The sequence below is a fragment of the Eumetopias jubatus genome, unplaced genomic scaffold, assembly GCF_037043125.1.
Source record: "Eumetopias jubatus isolate StellerSeaLion01/CBP00866 unplaced genomic scaffold, mEumJub1_p1.0 scaffold_2, whole genome shotgun sequence".
NCBI classification, from domain to species: Eukaryota; Metazoa; Chordata; class Mammalia; order Carnivora; family Otariidae; genus Eumetopias; species Eumetopias jubatus.
Window position 1 is genome coordinate 116,407,175 of NW_028274808.1, and position 25,322 is coordinate 116,432,496.

The window sequence follows — 25,322 nt, forward strand, 5'->3', positions numbered from 1 at the left end:
TTGAGGAAAGGGAATCAAATGGTAGTGACATACATAACTCAAACATTGTATTCCTTTTTTTTTTTTAATTTTTTTTTTAAAGATTTTATTTATTTATTTGACAGAGGCTCAGCGAAAGAGGGAACACAAGCAGGAGGGGTGAGAGAGGGAGAAGCAGGCTTCCACCTGAGCAGAGGCCCGATGCGGGGCTCAGTCCCGGTACCCTGGGATCATGACCTGAGCCGAAGGCAGACGCTCAACCAACTGAGCCACCCAGGCGCCCCTGTAATTCCTATTTTAAAACATTTAAATGTACCTTTATTTACTCCTCTTTGGATATAGTGCTAAGACCTTTTCTATATAGGTTCTAAATAAATTATATATATTCTAACATAATATTGAATAGAAAACCAAGAAAGATCCTCTAATCCTTAAACCGCTTACAGTTAAAAACTCATATAGATTTTTAGGTTCTTTTTTCTAAACCTTTTTTACAGTTTTCTTTGACACCAAGTTATTATAGTGAGTCACCTTTATTGAGGCTTTTTAGCCTTAGTACTATAATCTATTCTCTTTCCACACTCCCTTCTTTGATGAGCATGATTACTGCTTAAATTATGAAATAGTAACAAGGGCAACTCACATAAACAGTTTTAGAAACAAAAACAGTGGGCTCTGATAAGCCTGACTGTAGGAAGCAAAACAGATAGTCATTCTATAGAGTACTACCCAACTTCATTGTCCCCTTCTCTGAATTAGGAGAAATTGGGAAGCTATTCAATCTCCAACAAATACTGATTTGAGGGTCTTCTGCTGGGGACTGTGCTGGTACTAGGATTATTGCTGTGACTACAATAAATAAGAGTCCCTGCCCTTTTGGAGCATGAAGTCTGGGAATCAAGAGACACATTAAAGAAATCACTAGAATAGGGGTGCCTGGGTGGCTCAGTCGGTTAAGCAACTCTTGATTTCAGCTCAGGTCATGATCTCAGGGTTATGAGATCAAGCCCCATGTGAGGCTCTGCGCTGAGCATGGAGTCTGCTTGAGATTCTCTCCCTCTCCCTCTGCCTCCCCCACCCCCGCTCGCATGCTCTGGCTCTTAAAAAAAAAAGAAAAAGAAATGATTAGTGTAATCAGGTAGAGTAAGTAATTAGTCTAAAGAAATATTTTATCCATACCATCGAGAGGGTCATCTTGCCTACAACACAAATGCTTGCTTGGGCATTATACGTTCAGATTCTGTTCTCTTGTAAGTTCAAGTGATACTGTCAGTTCGTTGATCTTCTCCTTTCTTCTTACCTCTTTTGCAGACCACTCTTTTTTTCAGCATAGTCTTAAAATTTAGGTGGTGGTTTCTAATTTAAATAATACAGTTTATTAACAAAACTGGGTATAACTGAATGCCTTCTAGTCCTGACTATCCTAGTAATTAGTAGACCTAGGTATCCTTTATGATATTCTAAGATCGTCTAAGTGAGATATTCATGTAGTGAGCTCCTCTAAAAAGAAGGGGTCCCTCGGTGTATAAAGAAATATTTGCTTGCTGTTTGCTTTCGTCTTCTTCCTTATGGTACTTTCTGAAAAGCTTTTGCAGTCCTTGAAGGGTTTATATGTTTTCCAGGTTCCTCAGCTACACAGCTAGAGACTATTGCTTTGGTTAGTTTTTCTGTAGCTTGATGTCATTCCTTCCATACTGAGTCTGATTACCTTTACTCTGAGGGTAACTTTATTTGTACTCTCGGGAGTCATTTTTCTGTAGCCTCCTAGGTAATGATAAGGATTATGTTAACAGTAAGAATTGCAATTTATTGAACTTTGTGTACTATCTTTGAAGTGTTTAATATGTGTTATCTAAATACTCACAAGAATCGTATAAGATACATATCATTGTCTCCATTTTACACATGAGGAAATTGAGACCACATAGAGATTAAGTGATCTGTCTAAGGTCACACCGAGTGGTAGAGCCAGGATTTAAGCCAGATTCCAAACTTACTCTCTTACCAGCTATATTCTACCTCTATCTTTTCAAAGAAATACAACTAAATAATTTTTTTAGCTTAAAAATTTTCAGGGCATAAGTTTCTGGGCATAAATTTTATGCATCTAGATACTTTAAAGTCCGAATCTTCAGATTTTAACTCATTTTGTCCATTTTCTTATTTTTATCACTACTTGATTTGTAAAAATATATTCATAGTAGTAAAGATTTTATTTCCTTTGTCTTAGTAAATTGCTTCTTTCTCTTAATTCCTTAAAATATACACTGTTACTGATTAGCAACCTCCCCCCTTCCTTTTTAGCCTGTTTTCCCTACTGAGTTGAGTTTAGGTCCACTTTTTTTTTTTTTTTTTTTTTAATCACAGCATTTCTCTCAAATCATGTATAGTGTGTTGTAATTACGTCAGAAAACTTGGAAAATTCAAGTGCATTGTCTTCTTCTTTAAACCTAGTGAATTAGGATCTCTGCGGAGTAGGGTCTAAGCATCTGTATGTTTTAAAGCTTCCTTCGCAGGTGCTTCTGATAAGCCTCTCTGCTTAAGAACTGTAAAGTCCCAACTTCTAATAGAAGAGCAAACAAGTCTTCTAGGATTTGGCCTTGCTACCTGTCTGCCCTCATTTTTCATCACTTCTTGCATCTTACTTCAGTTCCAACAACTTAGAAACACCTGTCACCCCGCAAACACCCCGCTCTGATTAACCTCCAGGCCATTCATGCTGTTTCCTCTGCCATGACTGTCTTCTCATTTCTTGAACTCGCTAACTTACTCCTCTTTTTGAGACTTAGTTTTGACTTCGCATTCTCTAGGAAGCGTTCCCTCAGACTAGCCTCGTGCTAGCTGGCAAGCCACGGACACTGTGTTTCTTGCTCCCTGTGAACTTCTGTCATTGCATTTACCAGTTACTAACTGCTTGGTTTATGAATTTGTCTCCTCTTCTGGAACATAAGCTTCTCCAAAGCAGATGAATAAAGCTACCTTATTCATCTTTATATTCCTTATGCCTGACATGTGTTAGCCACCCAGTAAATACCTGTTGGAGTAAATTGTTGACTAATATTTTAAAACCAACAGGTATTTGTTGTTTCTCAAATCTAGTGCAACTCTTCTTCCAGGATCCCTGCATGTATTAAATTCTGTAATTGATACTTTGCGTAGTCTTTTTTATGTTGTTATTTTTATTCTTTTTTGCCATTGCTTAGTATTTACTCTGAAAGCTACATATTCTTTTAACAGAGAGAATTTGATTATTTCTATTCTCCCCTAAGGGAACTTTCCACTGTTTTGTAGGAGAAACAGAGTTTTTGCCATTTGAGTTTTACTGTCCAGCTCCTTTTGGTCTTTCTTCCACCATGGCTTATTTATCTACCTTATTTTTAAGAAATTAGAAATGTACTCTTCATTTTGCCTGGTTATTTTATTTCACTAACTATTATTTATTCAGACCCATCTATTTTCCAAATTTTTCAAGTTTTGATGGATTCCCGGATGCACTTCTAGAGCATCTGAGTTTTTTAATTTAATTTTTAATTCAGTTTTACTTTAACTCAGTTACTTGTCATTTACTCGTAAGTTGTTTTATATTGCAACTTTTCTTGTTTAATGTACTCTATATAGTACTGTCAGAATTATCTTTGACAAATACAAATGTGATTGTCATTTTTGCTTAAAAATGTCTTGTGGCTCCCTTTGATCTTGGAATATAATCCACTTCTTCTATATGTTAAACAGTATGTCCAGACCTACTTTTCCAGCCTCATGTTCTGTCCCCTCCTATCTCATTCTCTTTCCTCCATGAATGCCTGCTCATTCTTCAAGAAGCAGTTCTGCAACGAGTTTTTATTTCTTTTGGGCAGGATTACCTATACTCTCAGATGATTGCTATATACTCCTCTGTGTAGAACTTGCAGTGTTTTATTATTTTTTTATGCTTTAAATTGAGTTTGTATCTGAGCACTTAGTGACAGGACTTGACACATAGTAGTTGATACGGGCTTACTGAATAACTGTATATATTACATATATACAAATGTGTTCTACAAAATTGTGTAGGTCTTAAAATTGTTTCTTTTTACCTTTCTCTAGAGGAAGGTGTACTTGATCTGTGTATGGAGAGTTCCAGTTCTTTTAGCTTTCTCTAGGTTTACTTCAATGTCAGTTTTCTCCTGTAAACTCTGGAGGCTGTGGTCCAAAATCATTGTCATTCTTATTTCCTTGAATTTTTTCTCTCCTTTTTTCTTGACTACTTTGCTTTAGAATGAAAAGCCTTGGTAAATCTATATTCTGGACACGTGTCTTTGAGGATTCTCATGACTTTGATTTGAGATTGTCTTGAAGAAAATAATTTTTACTAAAATGTTCCATATTGTTTGCCTTATAAATTTCATCTTGTATGTGTCTATTATTTGCAGGTAATTTTTTATTTCTATATCTTTTCATTTAGTCAGTTATTTTGTACCTATTATGTATCTATTAAGACACCTTTTTATTATTTTTAAATGCAGTTTGGTCATCAACAACATTTTTGGTATTGCTGATCATCTGATGTCTGCTTATTTTGGTCAGCAAGATTGTGTATAGGCTATATAATGTTTGTAACTTTAGAACAAAATATTTAGTATCTTATTATAAAAAGGAAAGCAGCACATTCTCCTTAGTCCTTATTTTAAATCTCATTTATAATAGACACCTTCACCTTAGTCATCCTTCCTTTAAATGATTACACTGCTTCTCCTCTTTCAGGCCATAGTCATGGTTTAAGACTAAAAAGAACCCTAAATATTATAACCTCCACAGGGGCTCCATGGTTCAGTATTGTATCCCCAGCATCTAGACATGTCCCTAACATTTAGTATAAGAATAATTTTTTGAATCAATAAATATGAATCAGTATTAACTATTTTTACGTAAGGGCCAATTTAGAGAAAATAAAAATGTTTCCTGATAACATGCCTTCGAACATTTAAAGTACATTAAATCCTGAGGGAAATATATTACAACCCAGATTGTATACTTTAACTAAAAGGATGTCGATAAGGAAGTTGGCACTGTTTTTTAGCTAACAAAATGCTAATAGAAGAGCCAGTTGGAGAAAAAGTAAACAAGAGGCTTTGTGATCTCTCATCTTTATATTGGTGTGTCTTGCAAGAATCTCTTAAGTCTATTTGTATATACCTTACATTTCATTCTTGAAACTGCCATTACTAATAATTTGTCCAAGGTGAAAACGGCAGAGCCTCTTGGCTTTCCTCAGTTCCATTGGTTACTTGTTGAGATATTTTACTGGAGATATTTAAAAAGTTACTCAGAATTTTAAAAATTTACATTGTTGGCTTTAATATTGACTCTTTTCTACCATATCTGTTGATGGTTTGCTTTGTCGTAAGGAGCAGAGGGTTATTTTAGAAATAGGTTATCAGATTTAACATAAAATACCAGATACCCAATTAAATCTAAATTTCAGAGCAATATGCCTTTTTAACATAAATGTCTCATGCAATATTTGAGACATACTTATATTAGAAAATAGTTTGATCTTATTTGAAATACAAATTTAATTGGTTATTCTGTATTTTATCTGGCAGCCCTATTTAGAGAAGACTCCCCTGTTCTCTTACCATCATTTTCCCAGAATTTCTAAGGTATCTTTTACTTTGGTTTAGTTATAATGTTAAAAACATTGTATATGGCATACTTAGCATACACCATGCTTTCCTTAGAGGACTAGCACTTAGGACTTTGCAGTGTCTAATTTTTTGCCTTGTTCTTTTAAAATTTAATTTTGACATTTTTTAGGGAAACATCTGACTTTAAGGCCTTACCTTTTTCAGTTTTTAGCCTACTTAAATATGGGCTGTGGAAGAGAGAATACAAAATAGTATTAAAGATAAGGCCAACTTGCATCAAATTTTATTCATGCCAAGAATGAAAATAAATCCCACATTGTGAGTCTGGATAGAAAGCAGAACAGCCACTTAACTGTAATTGCTATTACCCAATGTCTGATTACAGACAGATGTAATTACAAAGATAAATAAATAACTAGACAGATCTCTTTATCAATATATCCCAAAATATTTCACAAAAGCCATTATGGAAATGCATTTGATAGTACATATCTCTTAAGTCTACTTGGAGGGCAAGTATGTGTGTGTGTCTGTGTGTGTTTCATCTTCTTTAGGGATCTGCTAATTACTTTTTCCTTTGGCTTTAACTCCTCTACTGCCTCTTTCTGTATCCATTTTAATCTGATTTCTTTGATGAAATTTAAAAAAAAAAATCATTCTTAGTATGTTTGGGAGGAATGATGCCTCTGCTTTCATCCAGGAAGTAGGAAACACACAATGGGCGACATGCTTGTGGAGACAGCCTGTCATTCCCCATTGTGTGGGAAGGCTTTGACCATGGAAGGGGCTCCTGCCTACGCCTTCCTGACCTTCCCTCCTGTAAGAAAACCGAGTTTGCATATTCCTTTGCTTTCCTCTCACCACTCTTGGTTTGCCTAGCCTTCCACACCTGTCTGAGAAAGAGCTACCATAGCATCTTTCCCTGGCCAGTTACAGTGTTCATCACCTCACTTAGATGAAAATTCTTCCTTAGAGTCATCATTCGTGGGTCAAATTTGGTTTTTCTTTTCCTCACTAAAGGCGAAGTGCAGTTGTGGTGTACAGTCTTTTATATATACCAGATTATTTAAATTTGTATACTATTATTTAAATTTAAAAAAATTCTAGAATGTGCAGTGCTGTGGCGCACGATATTTATAACTTTGCCTGAAAGAATGTACAAATATCTCAGTTTATATTCATTCAGGTCCTTTTTCACTGGCTGGAAATAAATTACTGAAATTCTACATTCAGTGTGGAGTATTTGGAGTTGGTTTCCTTTTTTGGTAATTGCTTTTTTTTAATCCCAATTAATAATACTGTCTTTTCCTCTCCAGCACAAACGTGCAGGTATGTGACAGCCCTTTCCATTGCACTCAAGAGGAAGCAAGATCAATAGTTGAACTGGTAAGGGGCAAATATTCAAAGCATCCTTTAATCTTACAAACGTCACAGGGAAATCTAACAAATTCTGAAAAATCTAGCAATGAAATGTATCAAGTCTTTTGGGAAGCATAGTTAAAAAAATAACATTGGAATCTATTTTTTTTTTAATCTGGAGAATTGAAAATCTTTTAGTTGAATTTTTAAATTCTGTTTTCTGAAGTACATTAACCACATTGGGGCACCTAGGTGGCTCAGTTGGTTTAAGTGTCCAACTCTTGCCTTCAGCTCAGGTCATGATCTCCTGGTCATGGCTTTGTGCTCAGCAGGGAGTCTGAGGATTCTCTCTCTCCCTCTGCCCCTTCCCCCCACTCATGTTCTCTCTCTCTCTCTCAAAAACAATTTAAAAAAATAAGGTATATTAACCACTTAACTAATTTCATATGAAGCTGCTTTTCTTAATATCACCAATTTATTGTTTATATGCATTTACTCTCCTTGTACTGTCCTGTTCCCATGAGTGACCCACCATCCAGTGTCAAAATTATGATTGGCTGCTGGTGCATGTGCATTTTGGCTCAAGAAAAATGAAAGAAGTCTATTTCTCCTTTTTTCCCTCATTTATGGGGCTGTTTTGCAAGCTTTCCTTCTAGCTAAGATGATATCCTTGGATTTTTACGTATCTTAGTGATAAGGCTGCCTGGAGGCAACTGAATTTATTAGGAAATTAATGCTTGATTTGGAGACCACTAAATAAGAAAATTCATATTCAGATAATCAGGTAAAATGTTGCTATATAAAGTGTGTTCAGGATTGGTCATAGGCTAGAAATCCCATTTATAAATTAAGCTTTTTCTTTTTAATCTTAAACTAATTATGAGATTGAAACTAGTGAATTTAGATCTTTACTTCAGGAACAATAAAAATATTTACTCACTATGGCTGCTTTGAATTTTTTTCCCCACTAATTCATCAGCTGTTGAATTAGTACCTGCTGTGTGTGCGTAAGATTCTGGGTACTGGGGATGCAGTATTAAAGAAAAGACAAGAAAAACCCCTGCCCTTATGTAGCTAACATTCTAGTTGGAAAAATGGATAATAAATACAAGGAAAATATATACAGCTGACCCTGAACAATGTAGGGGGTTAGGAGTGCTGACTCCCCTGCATAGTCGAAAATCCATGTATAACTTTTGACTCCCCAAAAACTCAACTACTAACAGCCTACTGTTGACCAGAAGCCTCACTGATAACATAGTCAGTTAACACATGCTTTGTACGTTATATGAATTATATATTGTGTTATTACAATAAAGTAGAGAAAAAATGTTACTAAGAAAATCATAAGGAAAATAAATACATTTATGGTATTGTACTGTATTGAAAAAAAAATCCACTTATAAGTGGACTTGCACAGTTCAAACCCCTATTGTTCAAGGATCAACTGTAGTGTGTCTGAATGCAATAAATGGTATTATGAAAAATGGGCAGGGCAGAGGGGATGAAGTGCCAGGAGTGGGGTTAGAGTTGTAGTTACTAAAAAGGGAGTCAGGGGCAGCCTCACTAGGAGAAGACTGACATGATTCAAGATTTGTAGAAGGTAAGAGTATTAGCCAAGTGACCATCTGAAGGAAAAGCATCCCAGGCCACAGTCCCAAAGGCCATGAGACAAGAGGATGCCTGACATGTTCAAGAAATACCCAAGGAAACACAGTGACTGGTGGAGTAGAGAGAGTCTGGGGGAGACAGGAGGAGGTGAGATCAGAAATGTTTGGATCTGGGGGGTGGAAGCGGTGGCAAATTATTATGAAAGACCCTGTAAAATAGTCTGTGAAGACTGTCTAAGAAATTTGTTTCTTATTCTGAATGAGATATGGAACCACGAGCTAGTTTTAAGCGGAGGAGTAATTGACTTAGATTTTGACAAGATTACTCTGGCTGCAGTGGTGAAAACAGATTATAGGGAGGTAGGGAAGATCAGGGAAGCCATTATTTGTAATGCAGGGTACAATATCAGTTTATTTTCCCCAGGTTTTCAGTTTTGTATATATGTAGGTTATATTCTGAACTTAGTTCTCATCAATATTTATTATTACTTCTTTAAGGAGAAAAATAAAGGAAAACAAAAAACTTTTTATCTTTGCCCAAGTAGTCTCTCTCTCTCGCTAATCTCAGATTAAGACTATTCCATTTTAGTTTGGGATTTATAAATAATAGGTATAATAGATTCTTGTTTTAAAATTAGCTACAAGATTAAAGTTTCTGTCTTACATCCTGTTTTTTATTGTCTCCTATCATATTAGTAGGAAAATAATCCTCTTGGAAAAAAGAATAATTGGAGGACATGGATGTGATTTAGATAGTTAGATCTGAGGTAAGATTAGAATTCAGAAACATTAACATCCAGCTTTAATTACTTGGTGTGGTAACTTTGTTGTGCTTCATAATCATGAAGAAAGTGCAAAACTGATTATTCAGAAAATCCAGATGCAGAGAAATCAGTCCTTCTTCACTTCTTCTAATGGAGCATATCGTATATGGGATTTCACCATTTAAAATGTGTAAGTCGAAGAATTGCTCTATTAGCAGCATATAGTGATTCAGGAACTCAGATTAGGTAATACTTTCTTGTGAAAATTTTACCAACTTACAATAACGAAGTTCTTTTTGACTTGGCATTTCATCTCTTCAGAACTACACTGAGATGTTTGAATCAAAATTATTCAGGTATATATTCCCAGATCTCTCTGTTTTGCTATATACTGAGATTGCATTGATGTCAAAGTACTATTAGTTTTTGTTTGCCCTTTGGTCGCTCAAAATAACTTTTAAGACATTGAAGTTATCCGTCAAACTTGTTCACATTCTGACCACATCAATCCTGGGATTATGTGGAATCAAATTATAACCCCAAAGTTTATTAGTGGGCTTATTAGAATGAGTGAATGCATCCTAACAAGTTTAATCAACAAGATCTATATTGATAGAATATAGGATGAGTTGATTAGGTGAGATTTTAGGATAAATTAACTGTTTTGGCGAATGGATACTTTTATTTTTTTTTATTTTTTTTTAAAGATTTTATTTATTTATTTGAGGGAGAGAATGAGAGAGAGAGAGAGAGAGCACATGAGAGAGGGGAGGGTCAGAGGGAGAGGCAGACTCCCTGCCAAGCAGGGAACCCGATGCGGGACTTGATCCCAGGACTCCAGGATCATGACCTGAGCCGAAGGCAGTCGCTTAACCAACTGAGCCATCCAGGCGCCTGCGAATGGATACTTTTAAAATACAAAAAGAAAAGATACGGATTAAACAGTGATTAATAGAACTGTTACAGGAAGCATATGCTTGTGAATATGTATTGAAAGCATAATTAAATGTAAGTGGCATTGAGATATTAAGAAAAAAATCATTAAGTAGTTACCTGACAATATGTACAGGTCATAGGAAGAATATTGTCATTATAACCAAGAAAAATAAAAGCCAACAACCTGATGAGTATTATTTGGAAGCATTTGAGAAACAAAACAAAATAGCTGTAGAAGTAATTTGTCATGCATAGGTCTACAGGTCTTAAGAAGGATAGTGGATCTGAAGAAGATAAGGCGAATTGAAATGATCAAAAGAATTATGGGATTTTGTTTTGGATGTAGATGTTTGAATTACTTACAATCATGAAAAGGCAAGGCTGTGTCAAAAGCAAGACTTGTGCAGATCTCAACACACTGGGGATCCACAGAGGCAGAGAGCAGTGCTCTGTTACTCTGGTAGTCGGGCCACAGCATGGGTCTCTGGCAACAAGAGTAACAGTCTGTAATAGTTCAACCATAGGACCACCTAATTACATGTCTGGGGATATTGTGTCTTTTTTTTTTTTTTTTTTAACTTTTATGTAACTTTAGAGCCAGAAAATATGGGACTTTGCAATTCTTGAGGATGATGTGACTAGAAATTGGAGCTTTATTTCCAGGAGCAAGATTCAGAGCATTTATAGGGAACAAAAAAATGTGTGTTTGTGTAGGTATGTGCATACATTATGTGATTTACCTTCCAGATATAATATTAGTTGCTTTTGATGACAATTTGACTACTGGGATTTAAGATGCTACTTTTAGGATCCTTTACTGTATGTAAATATTTTTTGAAAATATGTTGAGTAGATTGAAACAAAGTTTACAAGCTTAATCTTACAGACATATATAATTAGAGAATGCATCGTTTTTTTCTAGTACATGTGGACACTTCCAAAAATTGAGTATTAGTCCACAAAAAGAGTTGCAAAAAAAAAAAAAAAGCCCAAGAGTTGATGTCATGGAGACAACATTCTCTTGTCTATAGTATAGTAAAGTTTACTTATCCCTTATGAAAATATTAAAAGAAATAACCCCAAATCCATATGTTTAGAAACTAAAAACACTTCTGAATAAGTTATACCTCAACAAAACAAATTGTAAGGAATCATAAAATCCTTAAAATTGAGTGACAGCTGGGTTGCTATATGTCAAAACTTGAACAATGCAGCAAAAACAGTTTTTGAGAGCAGTAAAATGATATAGCAGAAATGAAAATTGAGAGGCCAGATTCTGAACTCAACAGTTACTCTGTTCTTTTTCTTCTTTTAACATAAGAAAGTAAGTTACAAAGAGTAGAGCAATTTTTATTTTTTTTAGTGGGGGAAGGGACAGAGGGGGAGGGAGAGAGAGAATTTTAAGCAGGCTCCACACCCAGCACAGAGCCTGACAGGGTTCAGTCTCATGACCCTGAGATCATGACCTGAGTGGAAATCAGACGCTTAACTGACTGAACCACCCATGCGCCCCTACAGCAGATGTTTAATGAAAGAAAACAGATAATGGCAAGGATCGATTAAAACAAAAGCTGGGTTTAACTTTTTTTAAGAATAATAATATAGACAAAACTATTATAGGAAGGATGAAAGAGAAAACAAATGAAAATGTCAAGAATTAAAGACATAATTATGGACATAGGAGATATTTAAATAAACAGAAGGGAATACTGTGAGATGCTTTTGGCAATACCTTTCTAAACACAGATGAATTGAAAATTTTGTTTAAAATATAAATTACCAATATTAAATCAAGAATAAATGGAAAAGTATGAATAGGGAAGTACAGCATAAGGAGTTTTTTAAAAAATAGATGAATATGCATAATAATGAAAATGGCTATTTCTCCCATATTAATTAATGAAGTCACTTGATTTTTAATCAGGATCCTACAGGGTTTTTGATTGAACTTGACAGGATGATCCTAAAATTTATATGGCGTAGTAAAGGCCGGGAATAACCTAAAAAGAATTGATAAATTTAAATGAAGTTTAAAAAAAAAAACTGAACAGTTACAAGATACCATAAAATGAGGTAAAACATAAGCCATTGGTTGGGAGAAGATATTTGCATATAAATGACAAGATTTAACAACTTACTCAGATCAACAAGAAAAAGATAACCTAGTAGGGAAAAAAAATGGGCAAACAATATAAATGGACAATTCACAAAAGAGGACACTTAAATGGCCAGTAAACGTGAAAATTTGCTGTATCTTACCAGTAATCAGTGAGATCAAACTAAGGCACAATAGGGGCACCTGAGTGGCTCGGTCGTTAAGCGTCTGCCTTCGGTTCAGGTCATGATCCCAGGGTCCTGGGATTGAGCCCCACATCGGGCTCCCTGCTCAGTGGGAAGCCTGCTTCTCCCTCTCCCACTCCCCCTACTTGTGTTCCCTCTCTCACCATCTCTCTCTCTCTGTCAAATAAATAAATAAAATCTTAAAAAACAAACAAACACAAAACTAAGACACAATGTAATTTCATAGTTACCGTGTTGGCAAACGTGTAGAAATCTGTTTTCCAGGTGTTTTTAAGCAAGTGGGGAAAGGAGACCTCTCATACTTGTTGATATGTTTGATGGGAGTATAAATTGACACAACTACTTTAAAGAGCAATTAAGTAATTGTAAGTAAAGTTGAAGATACTTAGAATCCACTACTCAGAAATTGCTCTTCTTAGTACACATTCTACAGAGACACTACTATGTGTGTTTATGTGATCAGACATGGCAAAATTGGAAACTGACTAAAGTCTATGGCTAAGAGCTGGGTAAATAAACTATAGTATATTTATGTGGTAGAATGCTGTGCCACAGGCAAAATATGGAAATTGGAACTGTGTGACTCTACATAGATAAAACCTGAAAGTGCAGTGTTGGGCAGGAAGGTCTTTTGCAGCAAGACATAATGCATAGTATGCAAAACACCCAAAGCAGTACCATATATTTTTATGGGTACAAACTGATATGGTGTTCACATTTTAGAAACATAAATAAGAACGGTAAACAGTGTTAGCATGGTGGTTACAGGTTACTTCTGAGAAGGGAAATAAATACGATTTTAATTTCTGATGAGTAGGGAGAAAAAGAGACTTCAGCTGTAAAGTTTCTGAAATAAGAGAAATAACAACGTTAACTCTTTTAAAAGTGTAGGGAGTAGGTATGTGTTATAATTGTCTGCATTTTCTGCATGTTTGAAGTATTCATAATTTAAAAAATTTGAACGCCTAGGAAAACAACAGAATTAGTAAAACCAAAAGCTAGTTCATGAAATGATCGATAAAATTGCTACCTCTTTAGCCAGAATGATCAGGAAAGAAAAGAAAGAAGACAAATTTTCAGCATCAGGAATGAGAAAAGTGACATCCCTGCTGATTCTACAGTTATTAGGAGAACAGTAGGAAAATACTATGAAAAACTTTATACCAGTAAATTTGACAACTTGGATGAAATGGACAGATTCCTTGAGATATGTAAATTACCAAAGTTCACTGAAGAAGAAATAGGCATAAACAAATTAAATGTGCACTTAAAATCTTTCCATAAACACAATACTTGGCCTAACTGACTTCCACTACTTTTATTCAGCATTGTAGGTTCTAGCCAGTGCAGTAAAAAGAAGGAAAGGGCATCCAGCTTATAAAGGAAGATGACATGAATGTCTATGTAGAATAGTCAATAAAATATACCTGAAAGCGACCAGAATAAGTGAATTTAACAAGTTTGTTGCAGGATACAAGATCAATATACAAAAAACAATTACATTTTTATATGCTAGAAATAAACATTTGGAAACAAAGTAAATATATTTATCATGGCATCAAAAATATGAAACACCTAGGGATATATCTGGAAAAAAATATGTGAAGAGCCTGTTAAACTAAAGCATTGCCAACAGAAATCAGAGAACTACATTAATAGATATATTTATAAACATAGTAAATACATCATGAAGACTCAAATTATGTTCTTCTCAAATTGATCTATATAGATTTCAGTGCAATGTCAATCAAATTCTAATACACTTTTTTATAGAAATTAACAAACTCATAAGTACCAGAGACCTAGAATAAATTAAACAACTTTACTAAGAAGAAAGTTGGAATAGTAACTTCCTGATCTCAGGACATTTTATAAAACTACAGTTATCAAGAGACTTTAGTAATGGTGTAAAACTAGACAAATCAATGAAACCAAATCCAGAAATAGACCTACATATATGTGGACAACTGATTTTCAAAATGATATCTTTTCAACAAGTAGTACTTGAACAGTTGGTTATTCCATATGGTACCAAAGAAACCTCACTTCAGTCCATACCTTGCACTGTATATATGATAATTGTCTAAAATGTATCCTAGACCAAAATTTAAAACATAAAACTGTAAACCTATTTTGATCTTGGGTTCATTAGACAAAGTTTTTTAGATATGGCACTGAAAGCATAACCCATTTTTAAAAATGATAAATGGAATTTTATCAAAATTAAAAATTTCTCTTCTGTAAAAAATACTCAAGAGAATAAAAAGCCACATACAGTAAGAACATATTTGAAAATCATATACCTGAAAAAGGGACTTGTCCTATATTATATAAAGAATTCTCACAATTCATTAATAAGAAAATGAAACATCCCCTCACCCCCAAAGGAAATGTGCAAAATATTTGAATGGTCACTTTGCCAAAGACGACATACTGAAAACACGTGAGATGATGCTCAGCTTGACTAGTCATTAAGGAAATATAAATTAAAAACCACAATGACATACACACTTCTTAGAATAGCTAAAAATATAAAAGATTGGCCATTCCAGTTGTGAGCAAGTATGTGGAGGAACTGGTCATTCCATAGCCTGCTGATGGGAATGAAAAATGATATAACCACTATGGAAAAAATAATTTGGCATTTTCTTGAGAAGTTAAGCATAGACCTACCATGTGATCTAGCCATTCCACTTTTAGATATTTACGCAAGAGAAATGGAAGTATATGTCCATACAAAGACTTGTACACAAATGTTTATATCAGCTTTCTTTGTAATAGACAAAAAGTGAAAACAACCCATATGTCCATCAACAGATGAATGGATAGATAAATTGTGGTATATTCAGACCATACGTTCAGCAGTGGGAGTACTCAGCAATAAAAAAATGAGTATTTGGTACATGCTTATAACATGGCTGACAATTTTTAAAAATTTAGAAAATTGGGTATATAAAGGCAGACATACACATTATATCATACCATTTATATAAAATTTTAGGAAATGCAAATGCTCGTGTATAGTGACACAAAACATCATTGGTTGGAGAGTTTGGGGGAGAGCCAAGGGAGGAAAGATTTCATAGTTTCTTTTACAGGGACAGGAAGAAATTGGGGATAGTGGGGAATATGTTTATTATCTTGATTACGATGATGACTTTGAGTGTGTATATATGTCAAAACTTACTAAACGATACTATAAATACAATGTGCACCATTTATTTTATGTTGGTGTTAGTCCAGTGAGTTTCATTATGGAAAAAAAAAAAAGTTCCAGAGTCAGACCATCTAGGTCCAAATATCAGGTCTTTCATTCATAACTTAAGACAAATTATTTAACTTATTTATGCCTGGTTTATTTATAAGATGGAGCTAAGAATACTATCTTCCTTATAAGAGTTATAGAGAATTGGATGAGATAATTCAGGTAAAATGTGAAGCAGCTAGAAAGTACTCAATACACGTTGGGTTTTATTATCACTATTGGCATTAATGTTGTTGAATTAAATGGACCACAGAGAGAAAAATCCCTTCTATTCCAGCTTCTTGAATACTTCCAGTGATGAGGATGTCACTCCTTCATGGGATAGCCCATCCCATTGTTGGATATTGGAAAAGTCATTGTGACTAATTTAAATTATTCAATGAGAATCAGTCCTATATTCAGAGACATGAACAGAAAGGGAAGAGGAAAGAGAAGTTAGTTTCTACAACATAACTTATTCTAATACTTAACCACTTTTCCCATCTGGGAATTTTTTCCCCAGAATTTTCCCACATGCTTCTATTTAAGCACTTTCCTTGTATTCTGCTCTCTGAGGAAATGGAAAATCTCTAGGCATCATGCGAAGTTGGGGAAAGTTTGAATTAGGTAATTTGTAAGGTTTTTTTGTATTTGGTGACTGTAGTCATTTTGCTGGGGGAAAAAAAAAAAAGAATTGACCTTTGTGAGGTTGCACACACAAACTCAGTGCATGTGGGACTGAGAAAGAACCACACTCATTGCTAAAGAAATTCCCAGACCTGTCTCAGGCCCTGCACAGCCTGGTAGCCTCAGGGATTAAAATTCCTAGAATTTAGGATTCAGGACAAAGAGAATAAGTAGCACACTCCTACTCAGTTGCAGTGCCCAGTCTCATGATACTGTGAACCTTTAGCTCACAGGAGTGGTGGAAAGCACTAGAAACTTCTGGAACTGGGAGAAGAGAGTACCTCCCAGAGAAGTCTCAGCAGCAGCAGCAGTCTGACTTTGTTTTTGCCTTCCCTTGGCCAGGTTTCCCCTAAAAGCAGTCTCAGGCAAACCTGGAGCACACAAAGCTCAGAGATGGCCGTGATGATGGTTCATAGGGTCATGAGTAGTGCGTTGAAGGAGAAGAGTAAGGGGGAAATTTCTACTTTAATTAAAAATGTACTGACTACATTTGGTAGACTTTATTTCTTTAGTGAAGCAGTGATATCCGCAGTGTTGTGTGAAATTTGGGATGGTGATTTTGTATTTGATGTCAGGACTCCTCAGCTGAATGTTAAAGGTCAGTGCACTAGAATCAGATCCTGATTTATCAAGAAAAGACACTTTGAAAAATTTTAATAATTACAAAGATGTTCCTTTTTGACTTCTTAAAAGCTCACTCTGTATCACCACTCAAAGGTGAACAAAACAAATGAAAATAAGGTCATTTTGTTTGATTCTAGCCAATTATATACATTATTGAAAGGAAGAGGAAGTTGGGTGCCTGGGTGGCTCAGTCGTTAAGCGTCTGCCTTCGGCTCAGGTCATGATCACAGGGTCCTGGGATCGAGTCCCGCATTGGGCTCCCTGCTCCTTGGGAGCCTGCTTCTCCCTCTGCTTCTCTCTCTCCCTCTGTCTCTCATGAATAAATAAAATCTAAAAAAAAAAAAAAAAGAGGAAGTAGATTAAGCTTACATAACCTAAAATACTCTACATTTTGTCTATGGATAACTAAGAATTGGTCATATTTTGCTGGCTTTCTAAAGCAAAAATCAGAAAAGAAATGTAAAAGTAAAACTAATACACAGCAATTGCCTTATGAACTGTGGAAATATAATGCAGGAAGAGAATATTCAAGATAATTTAATTAATTAAATCAATTTAATTAAATCAATTTAATTAATTAAATTAATCAACTACAACCCTGCTATACCTGAATGAAAAACCAGGAACTTTTTTTCCCTTTAATTTTGAACCCTTATAATAAAGTGAAAGAATATCAATTCTTATATAGGAAAGCACAGTTTTATACTGTTTCAGTCAGTGTATCACGTTAGTTAATTAAGTTGAACAAATGTAACCTGCAATGGAAGATGCTTATAGGGACCTGGTGGCGTTATATGAAGTAGAGGCACTAAGTACAGAGCAGTTGTATTAATGGTTCATATCAACTTAAAATGCAGTTTAAGCATGAATCGGGACAGAGGCTAGAGTAAGCTTTCTTTGGTGGGTAAAAGAAAGAGGAATACTTTGGTACTGAAAACTCCAGATTCGTTTATGAAAGTATTTTTGGAGTGGGAAAAGGAGAGATGGCATTTTTAGAATAAGAATATAAAATAATACTGTTTTGTGGAGAATTTGTATTAGATGATTAGAGGGTGCCCACATTTTTCCTGTAAGTAACTGAAAATGCTTTCTTCATTTCTTACCATGAAAACGTCGTGGTGGTGACTTCTGACAGAGTTGGGATTGGGTCACTTTTAGGTGCTCCTCTGTGCTGCTCTTAGTTCTTCCATTTTTTTGTAAGCAGGTGTGGTTTGTTGTTACATTTAAGAATCAGGAAGCCATTGAGGGCGCCTGGGTGGCTCAGTTGGTTAAGCGACTGCCTTCGGCTCAGGTCATGATCCTGGAGTCCCGGGATCGAGTCCCACATCGGGCTCCCTGCTCAGTGGGGAGTCTGCTTCTCCCTCTGAACCTCTTCCCTCTTGTGCTCTCTCTCTCTCTATTCTCTCTCTCTCAAATAAATAAATAAAATCTTTAAAAAAAAAATCAGGAAGCCTTTGACTATAGGTGCAGAATTGAAGAGCAGATGTGTCTCATGAACCCCTTGTTCTCAGATTTAAATGTTGGTCTCTCTTCTGGCATATGTTAATATGGAAAAATGTAAAAAAAAAAAAATGACCCCCAAACTGTAAGAGTTCTTATCTCTGAGCATTTGACTTATTGGTGATGTTTGTTTTCTTTTTTTATAAGGCTTTGTACACACTGAATATATTCTACTAACCAAGAAATATATTTTAAGGTTGAAGAAATAAGGGGGTGCCTGGCTGGCTTGGTAGAGCACATGACTCTTGATTTTGGGGTTGTGAGTTTGAGCCCCACATTCTGTGTGGAGATTACTTAAAAATAAAAATAATCTTTAAAAAAAATGAATGAAGAAATAACATTCTGAAAATTATTTTTTTTAAGATTTTGTTTATTTGAGAGGGAGAGTGCAGGGGGGTAGAGAGAAAGAGAGCACAAGTCGGGAGGTGAGGAGGGGCAGTGGGAGAGGGAGAAGCAGACACCCCACAGAGCAGGGAGCCCAATGCAGGGTTCGATCCCAGGACCCTGGAATCATGATGTGAGCTGAAGGCGGACACTTAACCGACTGAGCCACCCAGGTGCCCCTGGAAATTATTTTTAAAATAAAACGTAATGGTAAGTGTTTCAGCTAGAGTAGTTTGTTCGTTTCTGTCCTGTAGTACTTTTTTAGGTTAATGAGAAGTTGCCCAATTATCCTGTTTTGTACAGGCATGCCTCATTTTATTGCCATTCACCTTATTGTGCTTCACAGATGCTGCCATTGTATACATATTGAGGTTTGTGATAACTGTTAAGCAAGTCTATTGGCTCTGTGCCACTTTTCTAAAAGCATTTGCTCACTTTGTATCTCTGTCATGTTATGGTAATTCTCACAATATTTCAAACTTTTTTATTACCATATTTGTTATGGTGATCTGTGATCAGGGAGCTTTGATGTTACCATTGTAGTTGTTTTGGGGTGCCACAAACCACACTCATAAAAGGCAGTGAAGGTAATGGACAAATGTGTGTATTCGGACTGTTCTACTGTCTGGCTGTTCCCCATCTGGCCCAAAGAGAGTCTTTCCTATTACCTGAGACACAACAATATTGAAATTAGGCCAATTAATAACCCTACAATGGCCTCTGAGTGTTCAGGTGAAGGGAAGAGTCCCACATCTTTCATTTTAAATCAAAAGCTAAAAACGACTAACCTTAATGGAGAAGGCACATTTTGAAAGCCAAGACAGGCCCAAAACTAGTCTTCTTGCTTCATACAATAAGCCAAATTGTGAATGCAAAGGAAAAGTTCTTCACTACTCCAGTGAACACCCAAAGTGATACGAAAGCAAAACAGCCTTATTGCTGCTATGGAGAATGTTTGAGCGGTGTGGACAGAAGATTAAACCAGCTACAACATTCCCTTAAGCCAAAGCCTAATCCAGAGCAAGGCCCTAACTTTTCTCAATTCTGTGAAGGCTGAGAGGTGAGGAAGCTGCAGAAGAGAAGTTGGAAGCTGGCAGAGGTTGGTTCATGAGGTTTTAGGAAAGAAGCTGTCTCCATAACATAGAAGTTCAAGGTGAAGCAGCAAGTGCTGTTGGAAAAGAAGCTGCAGCAAGTCAGCAGAAAGTCTAGCTAAGATGATGAGAGAGAAGACGCTAAGCAATTGATTTTCAGTGTAGATGGAACAGCCTTCTATTGGAAGAAGATGCCATCTATAACTTTCATAGCGAGAGAGCAGAATTCAGTGCTTGGCTTCCAAAGCTTCAAAGGACAGGCCGACTTGTCAGGGGCTCATAAGCTGGTGACTTCATTGCCTTCCCATAAATCCTTGGACCCTGAAGAATTCTAACTCTACTCTGTCTGTGCTCTGTAAATGAAACAACAAAGCCTGCATGACAGCACATCTGTTTACAACATGGTTTACTGACTATTTAAGCCCACTGTTGAGACCTAGTATCCTTTCACAATATTATTACTCGTTGACAATGCATCTGGTCACTGAAGACAGTTGATGGTGATATACGGTGAGATTCATGTTGTTTTCATGCCCGCTAACACAACATGCATTCTGCAGCTCATGGATCAAAGGAGTGATTTGGACTTTCAAGTCTTACAACTTAAATACCTTTCATAAGGCTATAGCTGCCACAGATAAGTGATTCCTCTATGGACCTGGGCAAAGTAAATTGAAAACCTTCTAGAAAGGCCTCACCATTCTAGACCTAATTAAGACCATTTGTATTTCAAAGGAAGAGGTCAAAATATCAACGTGAACAGGAGTTTGGAAGAAGTTGATTCCAACCTTCATGGATGACTTTGAGGGGTTCAAGACTTCAGTGGAGGAGGTAGCTGCAGATATGGTGGAAATAGGAAGAGAACTAGAATGAGAAGTGGAGTTTGAAGATGGGACTGAATTGCTGCAATCTCATGGTAAAAGTTGAATGAGGAGTTGTTTATTATGGATGAACAAAGAAAGTGTTTTCTTGAGATGAAATTTGTTCCTGGTGAAGATGCTGTAAAGATTGTTGAAATAAAGGATTTAGAATATTACATAAATTCAGTTGATAAAGTAGCAGCAGGGTTTGAGAGTATTAACTCCAGTTTCGAAACAAGTTCTACTGTAGGTAAAATGCTGTCAAACAGCATCACATGCTGCAGAGAAATTATTCATGAAAGGAGAAGTCAATCGATGTGGCAAACTTCACTGTTGCCTTGTTTAAGAAACTGCTAAGCCACCCAAACGTATGGAACCACCAACCTGATCAGTCAGCAGCCGTCAACATCAAGGCAAGACCCTCCACCAGCAAAAAGATTATAACTCACTGAAAACTCAGGTGATGGTTAGCATTTTTTAGCAGTAATTTTTAAATTAAGGTATTTACATTTTTATTTTAGATATAATGCTATTGCACACTTAATAGAGTGTATACATAACCTTTACTAGGAGATCAAAAATTCATTTGGCTCATTTTATTGCAATATTTGCATTATGTCAGTGGCAGAACCAAACTTGCAGTATCTCTGATGTATGCTTATATACCACACATTTCCTTCCTCTGAAATGTTTGGCAGCTCCAGCAAGAAACAGCTGCTCATTTTGAACAGGAAAACTAAACAGCTAACTTTCCAACAAACTTTGTAATAGATGTCCTGCACAATTGAAAGAGCATACCAATTTCAAAGAATAAAGAAGTTACTCTATCTTATTGTCTGTGTAGTAAAACAGCCATCAAATCCCAGAGGCCTACTCTCAAATGAGTATAATTTTTATACTGGGAGTCACTTGCACACCCAGGTTTACATAAGTTCTGTCATCCTCCAAACCAACCATCATTAAGCATTTTCTTGTGCTAGGAAGCTGAATAGAATTTTTCTTGATTTTTTTTTTTTTTGAAGTACTTGGAAATCTCAAGGATGTTTTATATAGAATTTATACAGAGGTTTTTTTGTTACATCATTTTTCTGTGACAGAACATAAAGTACATTTGATTAGCTTTTTTCTTAAAGAGTAGAAGGAAAAATAACTTTAAACTATTTATGATTCAGAGGAATGTATTAGGGTTCTCCAAAGAAACAATAGGTTGTATAGATATATGTAAAAAGTGATTGTGGAGGCTTAGTGAGTCCAGAATCTGAGTAGGCCAGCAAGCTGGAGACAGAGGGGAGCCAGGGATGCAGATGAAGTCCAAAGGCAGTTTGCTGGAAAATTTCCTCTTGCTTGGGGAGGCTGGTCTTTTTGTTCTAGTCATACCTTCAACTGATTGGTTGAGGCCCACCCACATTGAGGAGGGCAGTCTGCCTTACTGAGAGTTTACCTATTTAAATGTTAATCTCAGCTACAAACACCTTCCAAGTTGACGCATTAACTATCCAGAGACTATTTACTATTGCTGAAATTTAAGTTTTTCTTCCTACTGACTTGTTCTTATTTAGTACTGCCCTTAGACCTAAGCAAGGAGGGCCCTACTTTGCTTTGGCCTTCATCAGTTATGTCCCGCCCCATAAGGCAAGACCAAGGGACCAAAGTTGTGCATTCACCAGGAGCCAAGCCCCCGCATTCCATACCACCCTGTAGCTACTCAAAATCCTGGAATTCTTTGCCCACATAGCTGCAGGCCTGTTTCCAGGGTCTTCATGGGCATCTCCCCAAATCCATGCTCTTCCTTTGTGAACAGTGTGCTCGCTGTTACTTCTGCAGGGGCCATTGGGTGGCTGTTCGGAGGCAGGGAGTACATATATGTGTGGGCTGGAATTTCTGCCCTTGTGCAAGTGAGGTCCCTCAATACAGACTGGAGCCTGCGAATGGGAGAGAAGTGGGGCAGGATGAGGGCCACGTGCCTCTTTTCCTTACTCTGCTGTATTCAGGCAGTCTCTGGGGTGTCTAGAATGCCAAACGAGGGCTTCCAAGTCGTTACAAAAGTGTATTTCTCAAGATAGGAGGATGGAACATACTTTACACTCCATTCATCACTTTGTTAGCTTGATTTATAACTTTTAAGTATTCACATGTATGGTATGCGGTCTTCCCTATGTACCTTTGTCCCATACCTCAAAGGTTAGAAACAGATCTTTCCTATTGAAGGTGAGCAAAATCAGAGAATTAGAAGTTGATTATTAAATTTGAAATCTCAAATGTTTTATAAAATCAGGGTAGTGGTTATCCCAAGGGGAGAAAAAGTTATGATTGGGGAAGGGCCTGGCCTGTTCCATTTCTCAACTTGGGTGGTGATTACATAGATGTTAATTCTTGGGCTTGGTGCATTCCTCTCCATGGATGAGGGGTCTCTCAATAAAATGTTGAAAAAAAAAAAAAAAGAAACAACAACTAAAAAATGTATTGTTCTTAATTAGGAAAAAAAATCTGATATCTCAGAAAAGTCTTTCTTTCAAACTTGTCTATCACAGATTATACTATTATTTGTTCTATAAATCTTGGCCCAGTCATGGAAATAAACAGAAAAATGCTCTAAAAGACAGCTAAATAAATTATATAATGTGTGTGTGTGTTTACGTACGTGCACGTGCATGACGTGTCTTTGAATGTGTATGTTGGATTTTTGTCCTTTAGTCCTCAGCCAGGGAAGCAACTGAAAGAAAACCTCTCTCTCTCCTCAGCATTCTCAGTAGTTCCCATGGGTTAATGAGAAAAATATTTTCAAGCATGCTTTTTTTATTTGACCCTACATCTGTGGTTTGTTTATCCAAAAGAAGAAGCAATGATAATTAGAGGCAAAGAGGAATACTTAACTTTTCTCAGGTGAGAGAACCATTGCGCATAACGTTTGTTCTATAGTTTCACGAAGAAAAAAAAAAACATTGTGGATGTAGTTTCCACATCTAGATATTCATGACAGGGACTCTGTTTTTATCTTTCAGGTGTCATCATCATCAAATAAGGGAAGAAGTAAAGAAGAAGGTACGGTTTTGGTTCTTGAGGAGCTAGATATATAAATTTGTTTATAATGGTGGAAACCAGAAAAAGTACAATAGGTTAATTTAAAAGTTATATAAACCAAGTAAAATAGTTTTTAAAATAGTCTTTAAAATTTTCAGATGAAATCAATTATTTCCTAATTTCAGAAAATGAGAAGGGGCACATATATTACTTTTAGGCTAGAGTTAGTGACATTTTTGGTGAAGTACTGAAAGGTTTCAGGTACTTCTGATAAATTTAATGAGACTCCAGATACCTGAATTTGGGGGATTTTCTTTATTATCTTATCATTTTAATGAATCATTTTAAGTAAATATCTTAAAATCAAAATTTATAGGATTGAAAATACTGTATTTTTGTTAACCATTATTTGAAGCTGTTTTAAGAAACAAGTAAAAATGTTGTGTAGTAAGAATTTCAGAATATAAGCATAGGCACGAAGCATTCATCTTTGAAACTTTGCAAAATTTTTGATCTTTGTTTTAATATAAAACATTAGAGCATTCAACTTGCAAAATTGGAGGAAAATGAGAACTATTTACTGTGTCAAGTTCTACGATGTTTAGAAAAGAGCAGATCTGTAGACATTTCATGGGAAAGCAAGCTATATTCCTTATATGGGAAACTAACAGACTGTTTCTTTACAATACTATCCCATTTTGGGATATTTGACAGGCAAATTTTACAGTACAAGGTTTTCCTAGATCTTTCATGCTGTAGCTAGGACACTGACTTCTGTGTTACTCGGTAGAGACTAAAATGATCCAGAAAGATGAAGGGAATAAAATGGGAAGGCTCTGGAATTTTTAGCACAGTTTTATATAAGGCCTGAGCCAAATGAGAGAACTTAGGACAAGAGTTTAAAGGGGAGTAACCTGAAATAGGGAAATGTGTCATACCAAGCTTGTGATTGTTTTCTAAATACTTCGTAAAGGTCTAAATTAAATTTGTCTTCTCTCCCTCCCCTCCCTCCCTCTTTACCCCTTCCCCGACACCCTCTTCCCCATTTCAAACACAGAGCAAGTGTGGCACTTCCTTGGCAAGTGATTCGAACATTTGAAGTTCTGCCATCAAGATTCCAATCTCCAAGGATTCCGCGACCCCCTCTCCCCCCAAGTGCTAGCAACAGGCAGATCTATGAGAATTGACTGACTTCCTGTTGAAACTTTTTTCCCCCAGCCTTTTTTGAGATATACAATATGTAAATAAAGACTGATATTTTTAAGTTATTCGGATATTTATTGATATGAAAAGATTTTGATTTCGTAGCAGAAATTTAGAAGCATTGAGTTTTGA

General features: G+C 36.0%; 1 protein-coding gene across 3 annotated transcripts in view; it reads left to right on the forward strand.

Moving 5' to 3' along the window:
- PPA2 (inorganic pyrophosphatase 2) overlaps positions 1-25,255 on the forward strand; it is an 83,701-nt gene extending 58,446 nt beyond the window's left edge. Inside the window, exons 10-12 of one of the 3 annotated variants that reach the window (XM_028121293.1) lie at positions 6,923-6,992; positions 23,969-24,008; positions 25,045-25,255. In XM_028121293.1, the coding sequence (XP_027977094.1) occupies positions 6,923-6,992; positions 23,969-24,008; positions 25,045-25,073 (139 nt within the window). In that variant the 3' untranslated portion in view covers positions 25,074-25,255. Of the gene's footprint in view, positions 1-6,922; positions 6,993-23,707; positions 23,936-23,968; positions 24,009-25,044 lie in introns of those variants that run through there. The other 2 variants (XM_088021077.1, XM_028121294.2) reach the window with 2 other exon arrangements.
- The last annotated feature ends 67 nt before the right edge of the window (positions 25,256-25,322 follow it).